At 41.7% G+C, this 22,932-nt stretch overlaps 1 protein-coding gene across 5 annotated transcripts in view; it reads right to left on the bottom strand.

The window, feature by feature from the left end:
- Nucleotides 1-22,932, bottom strand: part of ELMO1 (engulfment and cell motility 1) — a 668,619-nt gene that overhangs the window by 190,807 nt on the left and 454,880 nt on the right. For all 5 annotated transcript variants that reach the window (XM_033930221.1, XM_033930218.1, XM_033930220.1 and 2 more), the window contains one exon: nt 6,432-6,568. In XM_033930221.1, coding sequence (XP_033786112.1) covers nt 6,432-6,568 — 137 coding nt within the window. The remainder of the gene's footprint in view (nt 1-6,431; nt 6,569-22,932) is intronic.

Below are 22,932 nucleotides of genomic sequence, written 5' to 3' on the forward strand. Positions count from 1 at the left end.
TTTAAATTATGATTTTTTTTATCAAATTTCACATTTTACATTCATGTATCTACTTGTACAGAAAGTTGAAGAAAGCAGACAAACTAAAAACGCGACTAGGAACACCTAGCGCACTATTACAATACAGAATTATATAAGAAACATAAAAATCATAGCTTAACTTCAGCTCAAGTCCTCTATCTGGGTCCAAGATTGCAATAATGAGTATAAACCAAATTTATATAAAACATAAGAAAATTAAGATCCCTTTACTGAAAAGAGATATCCCTTAATATTCAAACTGCACCCAAAACTTTCCCTTCGTCCATTTGAGCTCCAGCCACGAACGCTGTCAGCTGGGGGGGTTCAAAGAAAACATATTTTTTCATATGATAATGTATTATACATTTACATGGATGACGAAGAAAAAATGACCCTCCAAGAGAGATAACCCCTGGCTTTAACATAAGAAATTCTCGTCTCCTTTTCTGTGTATCCCGTGCCAAATCTGGAAACATTAATACTTTGTGACCAAGAAAGTCTTTCTGTTTATTCTTGAAGAAGAGCCGAAGCATCCAGTTTTTATCTGGTGCAAGGGCTACCGTAACAAGTAATGTAGCCGCCACAGCAGACTCTCGATCAGAAAGTTCCAGCATTGCAGATACATTAAGCGGTTGAATATCATCCTGCCGTTGCAATTGTTGTTCCTTAATTTTTGATGGCAAATAGTAAACGTGGGTAAATGATGGAATCATATCTTCTGAAATTTCCCAAGTCTCTGTTATATAACGTTTTAACATATCCCTAGGCGGCACTGCTGCAATCCTAGGGAAGTTAATCAATCGCAAATTATTATTTCGTGAAAAGTTCTCTAAGAATTCCAGTTTTCTACGTAAATTTGAGTTGTCTCTTACTAATGTTTCACTAAGTTGTTTAGAAACTTTTAATTCTTGTTGAATATTCTCAATAAAGTTCTTTGAGTCCTTCATTTCAACCTTCAAATTCTTAATATCAGTGTCCTGATTTTTCAATTTGTCTTCTAGCAGTGCCAACTGAGGTTTTAAAGACGTAGCCAGATTAGCCACAAGATCCCAAATAGAGTCTAGGGTTACTTCTCTGGGTTTTTCAATAGTATAAATATCTTTAATAGTTTTAATTTCCTCACCAGCTGAGAGCAGGTCCTGGTTGTCCTTCTCCTGGGCTCGGTTCCCCACCGAAGTTGTAGAATCCTCGGCCTCTCCTGGGCTCACCTGAAAAGACAGGGAGTCCATCTCCCTGCTCCCCTCTGTGTTTTTCCCTGCCTCTGGGGGGAGGTGCAAACCGTCCTCTGGTAGCTCCTCCACTCGCGGGGAGCTGGTAATCCGAGGAGGTGGGGGAGGTGCTCTTGCGTCGGGGCTTAATGATGTTTCCCAGGAAGCCACCTCAGTCTCGTCTCTCCGAGGCGACTCTACTGGGCTTACTGACGCTGCCGTTGCCAGGGTACCTTGCATGCGACGCAGTAGTTCTCTGATGTCGCCGAAGGAAGAGGCACCCGAGCGCCGCGAGGCTCCAGCGTTGCTACGGCTTCTTCTCTTCGGCATACTTGAAAGAGAGAAAACCTTCTCAAAAGAGTAAGTTTTAATTTCTAGCGAACTCCCACGGCATGCAGTTCAGCTCAGGGGACCTTCGGCCATCTTGTTTTTCTAGGTTTTGCCTTTCCCATTAGTTTTAATCTGCCCTGCTGAAATTGGATGCCACTAGACCTGTAAACTTCACAAACACCCCATTTAACACAGAATTGTTTCATATTGGCTGAAGTTACTATTATGTTTTGTGTGTGTAATTTTGGTACAGTAATGATAAATGAATTATTTTTTATTATTATTTTTAGTTTACCCTTTTCAAATGGTTCTCAACAGTCCTAACATCACATATACCGTCCTTCCTCCCTCCCTCTTCCTACCACACAGAAACTACCTGACCTACTCTTTACCTTCTCTAGAAATGACCAATGGTCTTCCATTGTAACCCACTGTTTATAACTCTTTTGTAATCCGCCTTGAACCGCAAGGTAATGGCGGAATAGAAATCTCTAATGTAATGTAATGTAATAATGTAAACTGGTTTAAGCAGCAAGAAAATTAATGCTTGCCTTTCACCGGAAATTATTTTCATTATCCTTTAGAATTTAAAGTATATATATATGTTACTATTCTGTAACATTTTCTTAAGAGAGAAGGAATAGTAGGAGTGTAAAGCTAGGATTCTGGAATGCTATTATCCATAATCATTTAATTCCAGATCTATTGTTCAATTTATACCAGAGAGTAAAACCTTTTTTTTACTTTAACAAATTCAATGAGGAAATATCAGAATACATTTGAAATGTAAAAAAAAAATAAATCTCTTTTATCAAGAGAATACAAACTGGGATTTAAGTATCTTATTAGCAATCATATGCAAAAAAAAAAAATCATTTTAGAATTAGATAAGCATATTCAGTTTTAATAAGTACATCAAAGCCTTTTCAGTTCCTTTACATTTCCATTCAGAGTTTCAGGGATAAAGGTCATAAAATTCAACTGATCCTGCTCTCCAGTTGCTGTACCACATTTTCTGAAGCTGATCACCTAATAGGCTTCCCGCATGAACAAAAACTCCTATCTTAATTTACATAAAACACAGGTAACTAGGATTTTAGATTCCATCAAAGAATCTTCAGGCCAACATTCAAACAGCAGTTCAGTTGAGTGTTAAATGTATAACTGCTTTTCTAAAATAAAATTCAGGACCATTCTATACATAGTGGTATAGATATTTTTAAATATACGACTATGTATGGCTCATATACTGTATGTATAAGGTGACCATACGTCCCGTTTTTGGGCCGACCATCTCATTGTCCTGACCCACTGCTTCGGGACACCAAAATGTCCCGTTTTCAGGGACAGCGTCCCGAAGCTGTGAGCAGGGACACCAGGACGGCCAATCACTTTCCCTCCCTGCCGCGCCAAGGAGGCACTGGGGCACTAAGGACATAGGAAGGAAGGAGGGAGGGAATAGAAAGGGACAATTGTTGGGCCTGAGTGCAGAAAGAAAGAAATGAAAGAAAAGATACACAGTCAGAAGGAAACGCAACCAGAGGCTCATGAAATCACCAGACAGCAAAGGTAGGAAAAATGATTTTATTTTCAATTTAGTGATCAAAACCTGTCAGTTTTGAAAATTTATATCTGCTGTCTATATTTTGCACTATATTTGTCTATTTTTCTATAGTTACTGAGGTGACATTGCATATTTTAAAGTCATTTGCCTTGACATCTTTGAAAACCCCAAATGATAATTAACATTTTCTCTGCGTATAGTGTGCTTTGTAGTATTTTTTAATTTTAAGGTTACCATTATGAATTAATATGAAGATATTATGTGTACATGAAAAATGAATGGAAGAAATTTGGGGCGGGATTGGGGGTGGGGCTAGGGCAGGGTTGAGGCGGGGCTAGGGCGGGATTGGGGGCGTGACTGACAATTAATAAATGTCCCCTTTTGATGAAAAAAATAAATGGTCACGTTATGTATGTAACAAGAAGAAGGAAGGGTTGGGGAGTTCTGTGTGCAAGTTCATATACAGTAAATTATACATCTGTGTGACAATGTTCAACTTCTATAAACATAGGGGTTGAAATTTAAAGCAACTTAATCTGGTCAGAAACTTTTCCTGACCAGTTAAATCACCTGTTCAAGGATAATTGCTAATTTTCAGTGACTATTAACCATGGAAAATAACCAGTTGGTAACATACTGAAAACTGACTATTTTGGGGGCGGAGTCAGTACTTGGCTGGTTAAGCACCAATATTCAGCACTTAACCTGCCAGGTTAACCACATGAATATCAGTCCTATCTTTATGCGCTAACCCATAGCCAATCAAGTGCTGAATACTGCAGTGGGAGAAATGCCCACTTTTTGCAACTGCCAAACGAACCCCCCAGCAGCGGGAGAAATGCCCACTTTCTCCCACCAACCCCTTCTCACAGCTTGGAAAAGAGACAGCTGAGGGGAGATAAGAATGAAGTCTACAAAATCCTGAGTGGAGTAGAACGGGTACAAGTGGATCGATTTTTCGCTCCGTCAAAAATTACAAAGACTAGGGGACACTCGATGAAGTTAAAGGGAAATACTTTTAAAACCAATAGGAGGAAATTATTTTTCACTCAGAGAATAGTTAAGCTCTGGAACGCATTGCCAGAAGATGTGGTAAGAGCGGATAGCGTAGCTGGTTTTAAGAAAGATTTGGACAAGTTCCTGGAGGAAAAGTCCATAGTCTGTTATTGAGAAAGACACAAGGGAAGCCACTGCTTGCCCTGTATTGGTAGCATGGAATATTGCTACACCTTGGGTTTTGACCAGGTACTAGTGACCTGGATTGGCCACCATGAGAACGGGCTACTGGGCTTGATGGACCATTGGTCTGACCCAGTGAGGCAATTCTTGTGTTCTTTTCCTCTGGATTGTTTATATGGTGCCTTAATTTGTGTACCTAAATTTGAGCGTGTGCCCAAGATGTCTGCACAGGTTAACTGATTAACGAGTCCTTAACTAGAAATACTTGAGTGCCAACAACCAATTTATTGCAGTTCACTGACAGTAATCAGGATTTGCACGCACATCTAGCTGCATGCTATTCTTTAAGGCATAGTGCTTAAATCCCATGACACATATCTGAAAAGGGGGCATAGCTAGGCATGTCGTTGGCAAGATTTCCAAAACATTACACGCACCATTACAGAACACTGGCTGAGCATATATAACTTGTACGCCAGCATTTACCCCTGGTTTCATGCAGGTGTAAGTCTGGTGTTCAAAATTAGGCACAAGATAGATGCTAAAGCATGACTCTAATGGGTATGCACCCTTTTTAGAATTACTCTTAGCTCCAATGTTTTCCAATGCTCATTTTTTAGGGCCACTCACTGAATCTAGACCTATATTTCTAAGTCCATGTTTGCTTATTGTTATTTAATATGCTACATGCCAAGGTCAGTGATATTCTTTCAAAAAGATGGGTGATAAACTGAATTAAATATGCAAAGAAGCAGAGATGATAAAAATTCTGCACAACATTTAATATTATCCTTGTTTTTCAGATTTATTTTTCGTTGTACTAACTAGCCCATCAAAGACCAAGGGAGGAAAGGCCCAGTTTCTCCAATCTCTCACTGTACGGCAACTCCTCCAGCCCCTTAACCAAGTCTACTTTTGGGCGTGAGTTGTGCACTAGCTAGGTGCGAGTTAGGTGGGGGTAAGGCATGCTGGAGGTATCCAGATATAGTGGTATGGGTTTTGTTTTTGGAGGTAAAAAGTACTCCAGTCTGATATCAAGGTAAAAAGATATCTAAAAATGCATTACTCAAGCAAAGCACATGAAAAAAATATATTGTCAGATCCCATTCCCAAAAGGCCCTGCCCCACTGGAGAGGAGGAGCCAAATCCATAAGGCACTCTAACTACATCATCTATGGTGTTAACTATGAGCCCATCAAAACCCTACTACAGCCACCTACAACCATAAGGGCTATTTGGGTGGTAGACAGCTAGGTATAGTAGGTTTTGGGGGAGTTTTAGAGGGCTCACCATAAATTATAAGGGGTATATGGTGAGATGTATATCTGGCATCCTTTTTGTGAAGTTTACAGCAGTGCCCTCCGAGGTGCCCCACTGCTTTGTTGCCATGTCTATGTGGCCAGTCCATTAGAATAGTGGCCCCTTCCACATCTAAATGGTGCTGTTTTGGACGTTTCTAACTTGGACGTTTTTATGGTTGAAAATCACAAATAAAGTTAGATGTCCTGGCGGTCTAGACGTTTTGGCAGCCAAGAGGTCCAAGTAGGCGATTTTAAATTTTATTTATTTAGACGTGCCTTTCTAAAACGTTTCTGTGCTTCTGAATTTGGATGTTTTAGCAGGAAACATCCAAGACAGACTTAGACATCCTTTTTGAAAATGGCCCTCTATGTAAAGCTCTCATACTACACTTGGTCCATCATATACTTTATTAAAAAGACAATAATTAGAAATGTGAAAAAGACATAAGAGAAAAGAAAACGCAGACAATTAAGTTGTTGGGTCTCCGTGGCAAGCTAAGCACTCCATGTTTGACTAAGTCAATGTGGTGGGTTAGTGTTGACAGGTTGCTGTCTGTAAAGGCTATGAGCATTTGGGAAGAATCTAAATCTGACTCTCCCATGATGCAATGCTGACTCTGGAGGCTAGCTGGTCATAGATTCACACTTGATATGCCACTGCTTCACCACCTAAATCATCCACATACAATAAAGGCATTAAGCTCTGAGAGTAGCATTTCAAATAATAATATTCACAACGACAAGCCAGTTTTGCAGCTAGGACAAAATCCTTTGAATGCTCCTTTCTAAGGTTTTAAAATATCAGATTAGAGTTATGCACTTCCTTACCTTGTTGAAATCCTCAGAGGTTGCCCTCATTTCCTTCCAAGTCTTGTTTAGCAGCTGGATACAGATACAGAAGAACTCCTCAAAAGATCTGTCATGAGTAAAGAACATAGGGTGGAAATCGTTGCAGGTTTCACTGGCTGCAAACAAGAGATGGAAAGGGAAGAATGAATAAATACCTGATACAGACTTGAATGACATAACGAAACACATGGTCCTTCTAATTAAGGGGTTCTTTTATTAAGGTGCGCTAACAGATGCTAAGACATCCATTATATTCCTATGGGCATCTTAGTATTTAGATCACACTCATTTTTTGCGTTCGCTAAATCGGTTAGCGCACCTTAATAAATGAACCCCTAAACATGCAAACTAAAAAGAATTATTCAAAAGGATTGTATGTGTAGAGGGTAATTTCATAAAAGGGTGCTTAATAGAGCAGAAAAATTACTATTTTTAAAATTAATATACTGTGCAAAGTCTTAGGGCTCCTTTTGCTAAGGTGACCTAGCATTTTTAGTGCACGCAGGAAATTACCGCATGCTATGCTTCTAGAACTAACGCCAGCTCAATGCTGGCATTAAGGTCTAGCGCGTGCGGCAATGTAGCGCTCGCTAATCCGCGCGTTAAAGCCCTAACGCGGCTTAGTAAAAGGAGCCCTTAATGTAAACCACATTGAGTCCTCTTTTGCAGGGATGATGCAGTATATAAAATGAAGGATTCGATTCGATTATTTTTAGCCTATCATATAGAAGTCAAGGGCAGTTTTAAGACTAAAATGGACAAAAATGTAACGCTGGCTGGGTCCCACATTGCTTCCCTCTCTCTCACCCGCTCCTGTCTTTCCCAAATCCATCCCCCTTCCCATAGCCCACAAGGTCACAAATTTCAACAAGGTCAGAACAGATTCCATCCATTTGCTTGCTACTTTCTTAGGAATGGCCAGAATATCTGGAGATGTCAGAGCCTGGTATCTACTGTCACATCTTTGGAGGTGGGAGAGGTTCAGTAGCAACTGGGTGATTAAGCAGGAGTCATGCCTTAATCCTCCCAGTGGTCAACTGGTCAGTTGGGGCATCTTTTTCAGACTTTAGGCTAGATTCACTAAGGACACCAATCATCTCCCGACCACTTTGCAGTCACTTTGCAACCCCGATCCAATTCACTAACCTTCCTCCGGCACCTGATCCGATCCTTGCATGCAAATGAGGGGGAATGGCATGCAAATGAAGGCAGGCAGCGAATCACTAAAAAAAAAAAAAAAAAAAAAAAGAGGAACACCGACTGGGCTGGACGATCCTAAAACAAGCGACTGCTGAGGACCAGTCGAACATGTCCTTGCCGACTCTCCTGCTCCATGCCGCCCTGAAATCCCAGCCAACCTCCACCAGCCTTGCTCTCATTTAAGGCTCTCTGCTCCCTCCCTGCTGACAGTAAAAAGCTCTCTGCTCCCTGCTCAAAAAGCGCTCTGCTATTCTCCTGCTCTGCCGAAAAAAGCTCTCTGCTCCTGCCTGATGCCCTTCCCTGCAGCACGAGCCCATGGTTTTAACCCGCTTTAAACTCACAGGTTAAAACCACGGGCTCGTGAGTAAAAAAAGTAAAATAAAAAAGCACGGACAGCAAATGCATAGGCAAAGTAGATGGTCTGCGCATGCGTTGGGATCACTCTCCAGCGATCCATGTCATTGGTGAGGGGCATGCCTCCAATCACCCCCATTTGCATGAGGGTGCATTGTGGCTTGGTCGGCCTGCCTCGGGTAGCCCATGGATCGGGTAAGATCGGTGGGCTTAGTGAATCTAGCCCTATGTGTCTAGATAAAAACATACAGTGGTGCCTCACACAACGAACTTAATTGGTTCCAGGAGCAAGTTTGTTATGCGAAAAGTTCGTTATGTGAAACGCGTTTTCCCATAACAATACATGTTAAAAAAAATAATTCGTTCTGTAGCATAAAATATGCTAAGATGACATAAAAAAAGATAAATTTTTTGTTATTATTTTTATTTAGATACATCTAAAAACATAATTGTTTTTTAAAACAACACACATTTTTTAAATTTAAAGACAGACTAAGTAGAGTCTAATTTTACAGTGAGAGAGGGCAGAGTCTCAGCGGCAAAAACTGGGACTTAACTGTTCAGTTTTTTTTTTTCTAGCATCGGGGAAGCGGCGAGAGTAGCTCCGCCCCCCCAACGCATCAGCAGTAGGCGCCGGGCCCCTGCGAGCCGACGGTCCGCCACTGCACAGGGAGCCAGGCGGAGAGAGGGCAGTTAAGCGCAGTGCCTGCGCGGAAGGATGCAGCTCGGGCGACTTCGTTGTGTGAAACGAAGTTCGTTGTAGGAAGCAAGACATGAAGTTCGTTGTGCGCAGCGTTCGCTGTGCGAGGCGTTCGTTATGCGAGGCACCACTGTACTTTCTTTTCTGTTCCATTATAGCAGAAAAACATTCAGATTGTAAGTCCGCCCAAAACTCACCCAGAACACACTTCCAACACATTCCTTTCCTACTTGGATGCACTCAGTGAAAGTCCCAATCCTGCCTGTTCAAAAATTGTGATTCAAAAGTTTTGGCAGAAAAAATGTCCTCCTGCTGCTTTTGAGATGTTTTTCTCCTTTGAAAATGAGCGCCATAGGTGCCAATTTATTTTTTTTATAAAATATTAGCACAAATCCTGCAGAAATTGGTATGTGAGTGCTAACATTTATATTTGTTTGGGAACAGGCCTACGAAATGTTAGTGTGTAGAGAATGACATGGGGACAAATTTCTCCGTCCCCATGAGTTTTGTTGTTGTCCCTGTCCCATCCCTGTAAGCTCTGCCTTAACCACCCTTGAACACTTATGATTTTAAAGTGTTTGAAGCTTGTGCAGATGAGGGCAGAGCTTGCAGGAATGGGGCAGGGACAGGAAAATAACTCACTGGGGCAGGAAGGAAAAATGAGTTCCCGCAGGGATGGAGAAAAATTTGTCCAAGTGTCATTCTCTTTTAGTGTGTAAAATAAAGTATGTAAATTGTGACTCTGCCCACACTTCACTCTAAATCCTGAACTGAGCACACCTGTTCTACAAGTACACACCACCTTGCACAGTACATATTTTTACAAGTTACAATTCTATAAGAATGTGGTGAAAGCAGTTAGCTTAGGAGGGTTTAAAAAAAAAAAAAGTTTTAGAAAAGTCCATAAGCCATTATTAAGATGGATGTGAGAAAATCCATTGCTTATTTCTAGGATAAGCAGCATAAAATCTGTTTTACTCATTTAGGATCTTGCCAGGTATTTGTCACCTGAACTGGCCACTGTGATCTATTTCCCCTCTTTTTCTTATAGAAAACTAGCATAACCCAGTACTGGCATGCCTTGCATTTAGGCTGGCATAACTGCGGGTGCTAAATATAGTAATATTATTCGTAATTTACAGCATATTGTAAGTTATAAGTTCCAGCTTCACCCCATGTGAATACCCCCTCCCCACTGCATTTATACCAGGGGTGTCCAACCTTTTGGCTTCCCTAGGCCGCACTGGCCGAAAAAAATGTTTCTGGGGCCGCACAAACGTGCAAACGCTGCAGCAAGACAGAGGAGGGAGCCGGCAAGACGGTAAACACCTAGGGGCAGCAGAGGAAAACACTGCATTGCCCTCGACCGGGGCCGCACAAAATACTTCACTGGGCCGCATGCGGCCCTCAGGCCGCAGTTTGGACACCCCTGATTTATACAGTATGCCACTTAGGTGCCCCCTTTCAGAACAGTACTCTCAATTTACAGTCACTTAAGTGTGCAAGTACCAGTTTTCTGTACATTACCATGTGCAAGTGGCACACAACTAAAATTACCCTGTTATAGAATTACTCTCATTGGAGGCAATTCTATAATGGGCACCTTCATTTAGGTGCCACATAATGTGGGCAGTGAGCCTGTTCTTTAAAGAAATTTATATGTGTCCTTATGGAACACTAGCAAAAGTCAGCTCTGGTACTCCTAAATATAGGTGTGTATATCTACACCAGGTCCATGGCTGGCAAAATGGGCACATCTAAATGTGACATTTGCAGTTAAATTGCAGTATTCTTTGAGTGCTGGCCCCACCTTTGCCCCTTCCCTCCCATGTGAATGCCCCCTTACAATTAAACACGCAGTCATTTTAGTACATAATTACAGAACAGGACTTAGGCATACAATGTCCATTTACATGCGTAAAGGTACTTTTACATGTATGGATAGAGGTGTATAAATTTAAGCATGCAAATGGCACTTAAATTTAAATACCCTATTATAAAGTGGGGGTGAGAACATGTGTATACGCATAAATTATAGACTACTACAATATATGCATGTTCATTCATACAGCTAAAGACAAAGTGGAGCGGGTATACAGTCTTTTCATAATTCTCAAAAAACTCATTCTTTCGTCAGCTTTGTATTTACTTTTAAAACTCTCTAATGTGTGCTGACTGAATAAATCACACAACTATTGTGTAATACTCTTTTTGGAGGGTGGAACGACCTCAGACTACCCTTTACCAACTCACAACAGAGCAGCACATGCTGGTCCATTCACTGGGTGTCATATCAATCAATGGTCAACCACCCCCTCCAATTATATTACATTACATTAGTGTCTTCTATCCCGCCAATACCTTTCAGTTCTAGGCGATTTACAACAAGAGTTGTCCTGGGCATTTCCACGGAGAATACATGGTTAATAGATGTAGTATGCGTTGGGATCTGTAGAGGGTCGATCAGGTTTAGTTAGATCATTTGACAAATTTCTTGAATAGAAAAGTTTTAAGTTCTTTCTTGAATGTTTTGTAGTTGGGCATCATAGTCAGCAGATTAGAGAGGTGGCGGTCTAGTTTCGCTGCTTTGGTGGCTAATAGTCTGTTGTGTTGTTTTTTTTTTTTTGCTTTGTATACCTTTGATTGGGGGGTGGGTGAAATGTGCATGGGCTCTCCTTGGTCTGGATGTGTTTTTCCTGATTAGGCGGTTGCTCAGATAGCTTGGTCCGTTTCCATTTAGGGCTCTGAATAGGGTGCAGTAGAATTTGTATTGTATGCGTGCTTGTACTGGGAGCCAGTGTGAAAGCGGTGGTGATCCAACAAGTCCAATTTATAAAACAATCAAGACATAAACTTAGTTAGCTTTAATTGATACTTCTGGTCAAACTCTTGATCTCTGATCTGTTTCGCCCTAAGCTTCCTCAGGAGATCAGGGGATAAATCATCTTCGTTCAGCCATGTTCCAAATAGTTCATTAAACACACGCTTATGGCAGGACCTGACACATCTTTTTCTCTCCCAACCAGCTCTGGCACAAACACTTCCCAAGCCTCTCTAACGCTGGCCTGCGGCCCGAAGTCCTGCCTTCAATAATGAGCTATGTGAAAGAGGCAGGGCAAGATCGTGCATTGCCTGACATGAGTAGTCTCTTGATAGGAAAGAAGAGACTGCAGATATCATTGTTTGGTGATATAAAAGAAGACAATGAACACACATGAGAAGAACCCTTAAAAGTATAAGGTGGAACTCTGGAAGAAAAATGTGAAATACTCACTACGAGCATGAGGAGGCCTTACGCATACATTGATGAATTTTGCGTGAGCAGTCTGTGAGAGATAAATAGTAGAGCACATGTTTATAACCTGGGACCTTTGCGATAGTAGAATCCATTGCAGAGGTAAAGCATGCCAATGAGGCATAGGTATAATAGACAGCAGAGAGTGAAGTAGGGAGCTGGCTGTCAAGGAGCAATCTTGAGGAAGAATAGAGATTGCCGAGTTTTGGTTTTTTTAAGCTTGAGTTTGGAACGGAATTATAAAGAGAATCGTGGATATGGAGTGAGAGAGTTCTGTATTAATCCTGGAAGCTCAGTTAACAGTATTATCGCTGAGGGAGCGATCATAGTGGAGGAGATGGTATTCCTGTCAGGTAAGCATCTCAAGAAAGAAACTTCGTAGAGCATGACTGGAAGTTGTTGGTGTTACGAGAACTGAACTGTTAATTTTTTAAATGAAAAAAAAAAAAAAAGTGAAAGAGCATTATAAGATGTGAGAGCAAATGAACTGCATTTGTATATAAAGATATAGGCGAATGCCTGCAAGAGATTTTAGAGTACAGAAACAGACCAGATGGGAAGCGGTATACTGTCATTCGAGGTAGTATGCCATCCTGATTAGGATGTATAAGTGGCCTCATATTCCCCTATAGCCACTCCCATTCCTCTAGATCCTTCAGAACAAGGAAGCAGTTGGAGTAGAACTCTTGGTTTCTGATTTCAAGACAATGATTCTTGAGCTGGTTAGGGATATACTGCTTTTTTTTTTTTTTTTTTTTTGCAGTACCAGCTATATAGCAGGTGGATGGCAAGGTTCAGAGTTCTTGAAGGAAGTGGACAAAGAAGCTCTGGAAGAGTAGCCTGGAGAACATTGTTTAAGCAAAGCAGGAGACCCCTATGTGTCACCAAAAGAGATTATGATATAGGTGGCCTGAGAGCCAGCATTGATGATTATAGTGCAAAATGACCTCCGAAGTCCAACAAGGAGTCAGAACCAGCAAAACGATGGGTATGCATTGTAGAGGCATGTCCAAAAGTATGCACCCATGAATGGTACGGGAAATTCGTGAAGAACCTGTTTCGTCGTAAAAACCTGATTAAAGCTGACAAGAACCTGGGTGATCTTGCTGAGCAGTTAACTGATGAGAAGCCTGCTCTGCTGATGATGAAGAAGCTGTTCTTCAAAAAGTACTGCACCTGGAGACAGAAGAGGCTATAGGTGATCATAGATACTGATCAGAGCTGCGGAGTCAGGAAATAGGTCAGATTTGGTAGCAGAAGAGATCCAACTGAAAAAGGCTCTACATACTTGACTACTACTAAGAAAAATTATCACTGATACAGAATACGACAGTTAGACTAATCTATGGACTGAAGAAATACGATCACATTATGTTATTTTATTGTGAACTACATTGGTTGCCTATGGAGGCCTGGGTATTGTTTAAATTGGGCTGCCTCTGTTATAAGGTTCTATATGGCGCAGCCCCTACCTACCTGGTCAACAGTTTCTCCATAGCTACGCATAAATACAACAGAGAAACTCATGCTTGGTTTAACTTTCCCTCTGTAAAGGGCTGTAAAAGCAAGAGATTCCACGATCATTCTTTGGCATTTCAGGCAGCTTCTCATGAAAAAGAATTTTGCTCAATGTTGCTCACAGCTCTCTCCTATAAACATTTTAGAAAACAGTTGAAAACTTACCTATTCTCTAAATATTTGACTACTTAATTTATTCCATTCCATAGATTATGTCTATTCTTTTTAATATTTTGTATACCGCCCGTAGAACTTCTTGGAACACGGTTAATAAGTACATTGTTATATATAGCTTTATTTATCCAGAAAATGACTTTTTTAATCAACTCTTCCAGAGTGTGGCTTAGATCTGTCACAAGCACAGTCATACACACAGGATTTGCAAGTAAAAGGCAAATACTTTTGACTGTCAATAGGAAAGTCTCTTCATTTCTCTTTGTGTATCACTGTCAACACTCTCATCCTAGGGCTGGTTCCCAGCCTAATCCAATAAGAACATAAGCATCGCCTCTGCCGAGTCAGACCATAGGTCCATCGCACCCAGCAGTCCGCTCCCGCAGCAGCTCCCCAGGTCAGGGACCTGTAAGTGATCCTTTACTTAAGACATTTTGTCCTGTATAGTACCCCTCTAACTATACCCTTCAATCCCATTTTCCTTCAGGAACTTATCCAACCCCTATTAAGACCTTCATTGTTCCCCTCTGGACACACCCCAGAAGCACATACCTTCTGACTACAATTAAAGGTTATCTCCTGTCTTGATAGTCCTTCCCACACAGATTCTAGAGCAGTGGTCTTCGCTTATTTTTAAGCGAGGGCCATTTGGGGGCCAAAAGGGCTGAAGGAGAGCCGACAAATATATTCCTACTTGGGGCCAAGATGCCCATAGCGCTTCTCGACATTCATTCCTACTAGAACACCTAGCCTTGGTCACACAGTGTGACAAACGTCTTTCCCAAGGTTTGCCACAGGGAAATTAAGGAAAGTATATAAACCCCAGGGCAGAAGGGCTGACCAGGTCAGTGCCCAGGACAATAAATTAGCTGACTACCTGGTGAGTGACAATGAAATGGAAATAGAACAGGAAGGCTTAGACTTACCTGAAGCAGTTCCAGAGCCAGGCAGGAAGAAGCTGCCTTGCTATTGTCCATTGCCTGTAAGGCAGAAAGCTCATAGGCAGTTTCCCCTCAGAGAAACGGCATGGGCTGAGGAAGGAATTCCCTTCCCCCATCCAAAGCCAAGGGGGAGTGGTTCTTCCCCTCAGCTTAAAGCCAGGCTCGTTAGAGAGCAGAGGGAAGAAGGAGGAGGAGCAGAACGAGGCTTGGCAGTAGAGCAGAGGCAGGACGGGGCTGAGCAGTTCCTCAGCACTGACTGGGAAATGACTGAGGAACAGGCTGGTAATTTGGCCACTGAATTCCTTCCCCCAGAACCCATGGTGTTGGAAGAAAGTGGGGCTATACAGGAAAGCTGGCCAGAGGAGATGGAGAGCTGAATATCCTGAAAAGGTCTGTGAACAGAGGTCTTGTTTAGGCTGTATTTTGCTGTTTGCTCTTTGAGCTAATGACTGTGGGAGTTACTAGGGAAATAATCCTGTACTGTAATTTCACATGCTGTTTTGCTGGAGTTTGGAAAGGATACAGTAATCTCCTCTGCAGGTTATGTGCACAGCTGAACCAAACGCCAGGCTGTAATGCTGGCTAGTTTTAAAGCCCAGAATTTCCCGACTTCCACACTCCGTGAAAGTGCCCAGCTGTAAGGATAGTGCCATAGCAACTAACTAATTCAATTAGTCTGCCTGCCTCGTAGGGATAAGGAAATTAACCCTCTCAGGGAAAAGCCTGCTTGGGACTAGGGAGAAAGTTCAACCCAGCTAGAGAGAGTAAGAGCACTGTAGGACAGCACAGAATATTTCTCAATCATGAACAAGAATGTCTCTCCTGTAAAGCTACAATGGAGAGTTATTGGTGCTAACTGTTTCACCTCTTAGCCTCATGGAATATTAATGACTGTATGTGATTTACCAACCCAGTCCAGAGTTGATTACTGGGTGACTAAGAGTGAAATGAACTTTTTCTGTTGTTTTTGTATGAGGTGTATGCTCCCAGGAAAACCCGGAGCGGCACAGTAATTCCACGGCCGGTGGCCGAATAAAAGCTTATGTTTTCACCAAGGCCATTCTGACAAAGTGTGATTTTTTTCAAAATCCTTGGAGAATAAGCTTAGTTGGGCATTTGCCAGCGACTACCAACTTGAAAGGTGACCCTAATTCTAAAGGGACCATGCCAGTAACAAGCTTCATGTCACTACCCGACGGCTCAAGGTGTTCTCAGAGATCGTGGGTGTGACAACAGTGAACCCTATGCAAATACAGGACCACAAACTAAAAAGTCCTAATATATGATTGTACACAACTGAAACCCATGATGCTAGACTCTGCATGCAGTACACCACCAGAGAAATAGAGACAAATGCATTTCTTCGTGAAAAATGCAAAACAGACATCAGATGTAAATTCTCAGAACATGACATATTTCAATCACTGAATTGAAAATAAAATCATTTTTCCTAACTTTATTGTCCGGTGATTTTATTTTTCTAAACAGATTTTTCCAGGCTCTGGCTGTACTTCCTTCTGTCTGTGCTGTTAACAGTTTCCAGGACCTTCTTATCCATTTGCTGTTTTTCTCTCCTCCACTTTCTGCCCTATCTTTGGTATTAGCTTTTTAACATTCAATTTCCTTCCATTTTTCTGCTTCCTTCTCAGTCTGTCTACTTTTCCATCCATGCGCATCATCTCCTCCCTCTCTCTGCCCTTCCCTTCCTCTCCATCCATGTGCACCATCACCTCCCTCTCTCTGTCCTTCCCTTTCCTCTCCATCTTTTCTGCCACAGAGGTCTGGCATCTTCTTCCCCTTTCCCTCCTCCCCCCACCTCTTGTCAGGATCCAGCACTTCTAGTTTTCAGCACTGCAGTCCTGCACTCTTCGGGCCGTGGGCAGTGTGAAAGAAGTAAACAGGCTGCCTTCAGTGACCCTGGAAGCTTTCCCTCTACTACAGGCTTACTTCATTCACACTTCATTCACACACACATATTTGTATGTATTAGCTATTGGAGCTTAATTTTTACTATATAGTATTATATGTTAACAGTATAGAAGGCACAATACTAGCATGCAACAGGATTATGTGCTATTATGAGACCAAATACATACATTTTATGTATGCGATCTCATAATAGCAAATGGACATCTTCATCATTACTTTAAAAACATATTTGTCATATACTGTAATCCAGTTGTATACTAGGATTGTGCCTTCTATAGAGTCATATTGTTGCAGCATGCTGCCAATATAAGGGTAATTTCAAATAAAAAAGGCCAAATTGAATGAACACAAACAATGCAATATCGTAAAGCTTAAGCTCTAATAGCTAATATTGCTGAAAACTCAACCATAATGGAATAAAGGACCTTCAGAAAACTTGCAAAACCCTCATAAAAGCAAAATAAAAGTTGCCTTTTAAGGTAGCTCTTTTTCAATCAATGGTACCCTGAGATAAAAGAGAACGTGTAAAACTAATCTGTTAAAGTGTTGCGTGTTACATGAATCAACAATCTCATATGCCCCCAGTAAAGCTCCCAGCTATTCTCCACAACAATAAAATGCAGTTTATGAGAAGCCTTATATTGACTCAAATCATTCTAACTTAAATCAATACTTCTCTTCTCTTGCCGAGCAGACAAATATTTGAAGGTGAAAACACAGTTGCCAATCAAATTTCCTCTCTTGTGAGGGCTGGGGTAAATTATTGCACCTTAATTTAAGGTGCATTTTCAGCCACTTGTGCTACTTCCAAAGTATTTAGATCAATGCTGTCTTGTTAAAATGTTTATTTTATTTTTATTTTTCCTCTAACTCTACTTTTCACTTCTCTATTACCCTCCAGGTACTTTAGTTAGATTGTGAGCCTTCGGGACAGTAAGGGAATTTTTCAAGTACCTTTCTTATTTCTAATCTTAATGTATATTTTCTGTAAACCGCTTAGAACCTAACGGATGTAGCGGTATATAAGAAATAAATTACATTACATTACATTACATTTTATACACAAAAATAGGCAGCTACTTTTCTTTATAAAATAGGATCTATAAACAGTGTTCTTAGTAGGTGTCCTATTATAAAATTGTTCTTTATGGGGGCAGTTCTGTAACTTGATACCTCAATTTAGGTACCACACTTAGTGCACACTTGGCACCAGTTCCATAGTGGCATTCAGATGCACCCAATAGAATATTTGTGCATGTACGGCTTAGTGCACCTTGTAACGTGTACAAGTGATAGCATTCTATAAATTGTGCTTGTCATAAGGTGATATACAGGCAGGGGTAAAACGTGGATCTCACGGACCTTGTGGACCGCACATCCTTAAAAATCTTCCGTCGTTTATTGACAGGCCCGGTTTTAGATTTCATGACTGCAGGTCCGCCTTTTAGCTTATTCCTCCGCTTTCCCCGCACGCTCAGCTCTGGCCCCTGGCTTTGCCTCCCCTAATGGCTAAGGAGGGAGGAGGTGCACCGTGGCTTTTGCTAATTAACCCCATCGTCCCTTCCTCCAGATCTCTCCCTCCACACCGAGACCTCAGGGCAAAAGTTTTGCCACTTTTAGTCTCAGCAGAGGGAGGGAAAAGCATTAGGATCCGTCAAAGCTAAAGTGTCATAGAGGTCTGTCAGAGCCACGACCTATGCTGAGACTAGGGGCTCCTTTTACGAAGCCGCGTTAGCGGCTTTATCGCAGCACGCCTTTTAATCACGCGCTAGCCAGAAAACTACCGCCTGCTCAAGAGGAGGCGGTAGCGGCTGGCGCGGCCGGCAGTTTAGCGTGCGTTAAACCGCTAACGCGCCTTCGTAAAAGGAGCCCTAAAAGTGGCACGGACCTCAGATGTTTAAGGATGTGCGGTTTTAGATCCACGAGGTCCGTAAAGTCCGCGTTTTACCCCTTCCCTTGATATACAAGTAGTCTTCCCGTGTTCCGCACTGTATGTGCTTTAGCAAGTTTAATAATAAAAGTTTCAAGTTTAATAAAATTTTGATTAATTGCTTAATCATAATTCTAAGCGATGTACATAGTGATAAAATTACAAAGTTTTAGGAAACAATACAACGCATAAAAAGAGCTAAGTCTTACAAGACTATTAACAAACTTGACAAACTTAAAAACACAAGGAAAGGTAGGGAAAAGAACTACAAATTATTTGAAAGTAAGCAAGATGTTTAGGAAAATACATGAGGAAGGGGAAGTTAAAATGCTTCAATAAGGTTATATAGTAAAATTAAAATTAGCTAGGGAACTAGCTAGCTAATTATCAAAAGTGTCTTTAAAAAGAAAGCTCTTTAATTTACTCTTAAATTTCTCCAAGTTACGTTCTTCCCTCAAATAAATAGGAAGTGAATTCCATGTTTGGGGGGCTGTAATAGAAAAAATAAATTGCCATCTTGTACTAATAATTTTAAATGAAGGGATCGTCAGCAAGTGTTGTTCATTGGATCTCAGCGTTCTATTAGAAGTATATGGAATTAGTAATTTATAGATGAAAGCAGGAGTTTTATGAAGTAGGGATTTGAATGTAAGCAGACATAATTTATATGTTATCGGTGAGCTACCGGAAGCCAGTGTGCTTTCTTAAGAAGAGGTGTCACGTGATCAAATTTCTTGGCTTTTGATATAAGCTTAATAGAAGCATTCTGGATAATCTGCAGTCGTTTAATTTCGTTTTGGGCAATTCCCTTAAATAGGGCGTTGCAATAGTCAATTTTAGAAATCACCAGAGAGTGGATGAGAATATTGAAAGATTTTGAACAAAGAAATGCACTTTGGCATTACCTTAGAAAAGAGGACCTAACACACTTGTACATGGCAGTGCCAATTAAGGCGCCACCTATGCACACAAGGTGTTCGCTGCTGCATGTGACTAGTTATAGAACTGTCCTTCACACTTCTACCTCCGTGAGTCTGTAAAATGGCTTGATATAGAATTTTCAATGGGGGCAGTGATGAAGCACTGGAACTGCTTATTTTTCTCCACTCTAGCTCTCTCAGAGTAAGTATAAGAGACTCTTCAGACATGTACAGTACTACCTTGATGACTGAGAGTCTGTTTCGGAAGAAACCTGCACTTGAAAACCCCAATCCCTCCCTTCTGCTACAAATATAAAACTCAGCCAATTATCTGTTCAAGAGCCTGTGTGATTTTAAAAGCTTGCTCTTGCAATCAGTTATCAAAGTAAAATGCATTTCATAAACTTTGTCACACTTTTCTTTGACTTCATAGTTTCTATCAGCTCATTCAGATACGGCCTCCACAAGGCTACTGTGCTTTGAGCCTTCATTTGAAAGTGTATAGGGGGGATTCCACTTCCATACGAGAATTAGGGGATGATTTTAGAAACCTTTCCCATGTGTTATAAATAACCCAGTTTTACTCATACAGTATAAATGGGCTTTTATAAAATTACCCCTTGGGGCATGTGACCCAAGTGCAGCTGTGCCCTGGGATGGTCTTTGGATGGAGTCCAGGCAGTGGCGTACCTAGGGTATGTGGCACCCGGGGCCCATCATTTTTTGACACACCCCCCATTTAAAAAAAATATTTTTTGTAATAACCATGAAAAATAAATGGTCATAATAGAAACAGGCAGTGAAAATTTTCTTTTATTGAACCTCATATATGTAACCATTAATCCAAACATAACATAAATTATGTCTGAATTGTCATGACATCAGAAGTACATATGGAGTAGTTGCAGGTGATGCTTGGGACAGTTCTGATTGTGTTAGTTCGGTTTTATGTGTTTTTTGAATAGAAGGGTTTTTATTTCTTTTTTGAAGGTTTTGTAGTTTGTGGTCGATGTCAATAGGTTGTAGAATAGGGGGTCGAGTGTTAGGAGGTTGTCGAACAGTTTTTTTTCTTTTGACGATTTTGGTTGGAGGGTGTGTGAATGGTGCATGAGTTCTCCTATGTCTGGTTGAAGTGGATTTAATTATTTAGCTGAAGAAATTAGTAACCCCCCCCCCATTCCACACACATTAATTCTCTTCCATTTTTGTTCCCATTCTAAAAAACACTGATAAGTTCCCAGAAAAAAAATACATTAAAATAAGAAGTGAAAACAAAGGCCCCTACAGATGAGAACATAACATAAGAATAGCCTAACTGGGTCAGACCAATGGTCCATCATGCCCAGTAGCCCATTCTCATGGTAACCAATCCAGGTCACTAGTACCTGGTCAAAACCTAAAGAGTAGCAACATTCCATGCCACCGATCCAGGGCAAGCAGACATTTCCCCCATGTCTTAATAACAGACTATGGACTTTTCCTCCAGGAATTTGTCCAAACCTTTCTTAAAATCAGCAATGCTATCTGCTTTTACCATAATTTCTGGCCACTTCATTTTTAAGCTTAGATCTTTCCTTTCAAACAGAGATCTTGCTAGATGTCAAATACAGAAAGAACAAGGTAACTTCACAAGGACTTAGCTGTGCAGGAAATGTGAATCTCCTCATACACCCACCATATAGTGCAAAAATGTGCAAAGGTCTGTTTTTTTTCTTTCGATCACTACATAGCCTAATGCCACACAAGCAGCGCTGTTACAAACATATTCTGAAGGTCAATGCTAAGGTTAACAAAGTTTCCTTCCTTGGACCACAAGGAGATACTGACAAACCACTGGAAAAGATCCTAAAACAACTACCCAGGCACAACACCCAAAGACCCACTTAGTGTGTGAACCAGTTGAGTGGAGTGGACTAACTGGGGGGTGGATATGGGCCCGGAGTTTGCTCAGCAGAATTTCCCAGACCACCTCTTCCTCTCAAAACATTGACACGCTGCCGCCACCACCACCACCATTAGGAACACCTCACCGGTTAGGCCAGCAATGCTTATAAACTTTATAAAATACATTAACATATTTTCTTATAAAGCACATATTTTAACTGAACTCTCTGAAATCCTTAGCCTTGCCATTCACAAAAATAGAAGGAAGGAAAGTTCCCGTTTCCTGCTGTCTCATGTCCCCGGCCTATACAATATTTTTCTTCTGCAGACCCTTCAAAAGTCTGACCAAATCCTCGTTTCACTTGCATTATAAAGTACTGAGGATGCCACCTCTCTCCAATCCCAGGTCCTAAAGTCTAAGACAGTAGTGCAAACTAGTGCTGCCCAATTCAAGAAAAAAAAAAAAAAATTTCTATTTGATTCAGCCTATTGAATTGGTTTTTCGATTCAACTTTCCTGCCCAATTGGGTGTTTGTTTGTTTTTTTTCAAACATCCTAGTGGGTTTATTTTATAGCTTTTTCACCCCCCTTTGGCTTCTCCTAACCACACTGGTGCTGTGGTGTAAATAAAATAAAGAAACAAAAAAGGATTTTTCCTCTCTGTTAAATCCTAGCTCACGTTTGCGGTCTAACACCAGTTCTGGCAGGATACACATTTCAAATCTGACATATTGTAATCACAAAACAGAAAATAAAATTAGTTTTTCTACCTTTTGTTGTCTGGTTATTTTTCAGATCTTGTTGTTCCAAGGCTCTGGTTGTCTTCTGATAACTTGCTTGCCAGGTCTCCTTCTTCCTTCTTTCTGCATGCTAACCATCCATCTGCCATCTCTGTCCTCCCCGTTTCCCTTCCCTCCCCAGGAGGTCTGGCATCTATCCTTTTTTCGTCTCCCTCCACAGATACTTCTTTTCTTAACTACCAGCATCTCTCCCTCCTTCCCCACCACCCCAGGGTCCACCATCTCTCCCTTTCTTTTCCCAACTACCCTCCTATCCAGTATCTCTATCCCCCCCTCCACTCCATCTCTTGTGTCCAACTTCTCTCCCTTTCTGTTCCTTCCCTCTCTAAAAACCATGGTCCATCATCTCTCTCCCTCTTCTCTATTTTCAGACCCATTATTTCTTCCCACCCAAAGTCCGGCATATGTGCGTCTCTTTGAACCCCCCATTCCCTCCGTGTATTTCTACACCAGGGCCCCCCTCCCTGAAGGCCTGTCCCCCCCTTAAAGGTCTGCATCCCACCCCTGAAGGCCTGCACTCCCCCCCGAAGGCCTGCAACCCGCCCGAAGGCCTGCAACCCCCCTTGAAGGCCTGCACCCCCCCTTGAAGGCCTGCCTGCCTGATCCCCTTGAAGGCCTATCCCCCCCTTGAAGGCCTGTCTCCCCCCCTTGAAGGCCTGCACCCCCCGAAGGCCTGTCTCCCCCCCTTGAAGGCCTGCCTGGCCCACCTTGAAGGGCTGTCCCTTCCTTGAAAGCCTGCCTGCCTGTCCCCCCCCCCTTGAAGGCCTGTCCCTCCCTTGAAAGCCTGCCTGCCTGTCCCCCCCCTTGAAGGCCTGTCCCCCCTTTGAAGGCCTGC

This window comes from Geotrypetes seraphini, chromosome 2, assembly GCF_902459505.1.
Source record: "Geotrypetes seraphini chromosome 2, aGeoSer1.1, whole genome shotgun sequence".
NCBI lineage: Eukaryota > Metazoa > Chordata > Amphibia > Gymnophiona > Dermophiidae > Geotrypetes > Geotrypetes seraphini.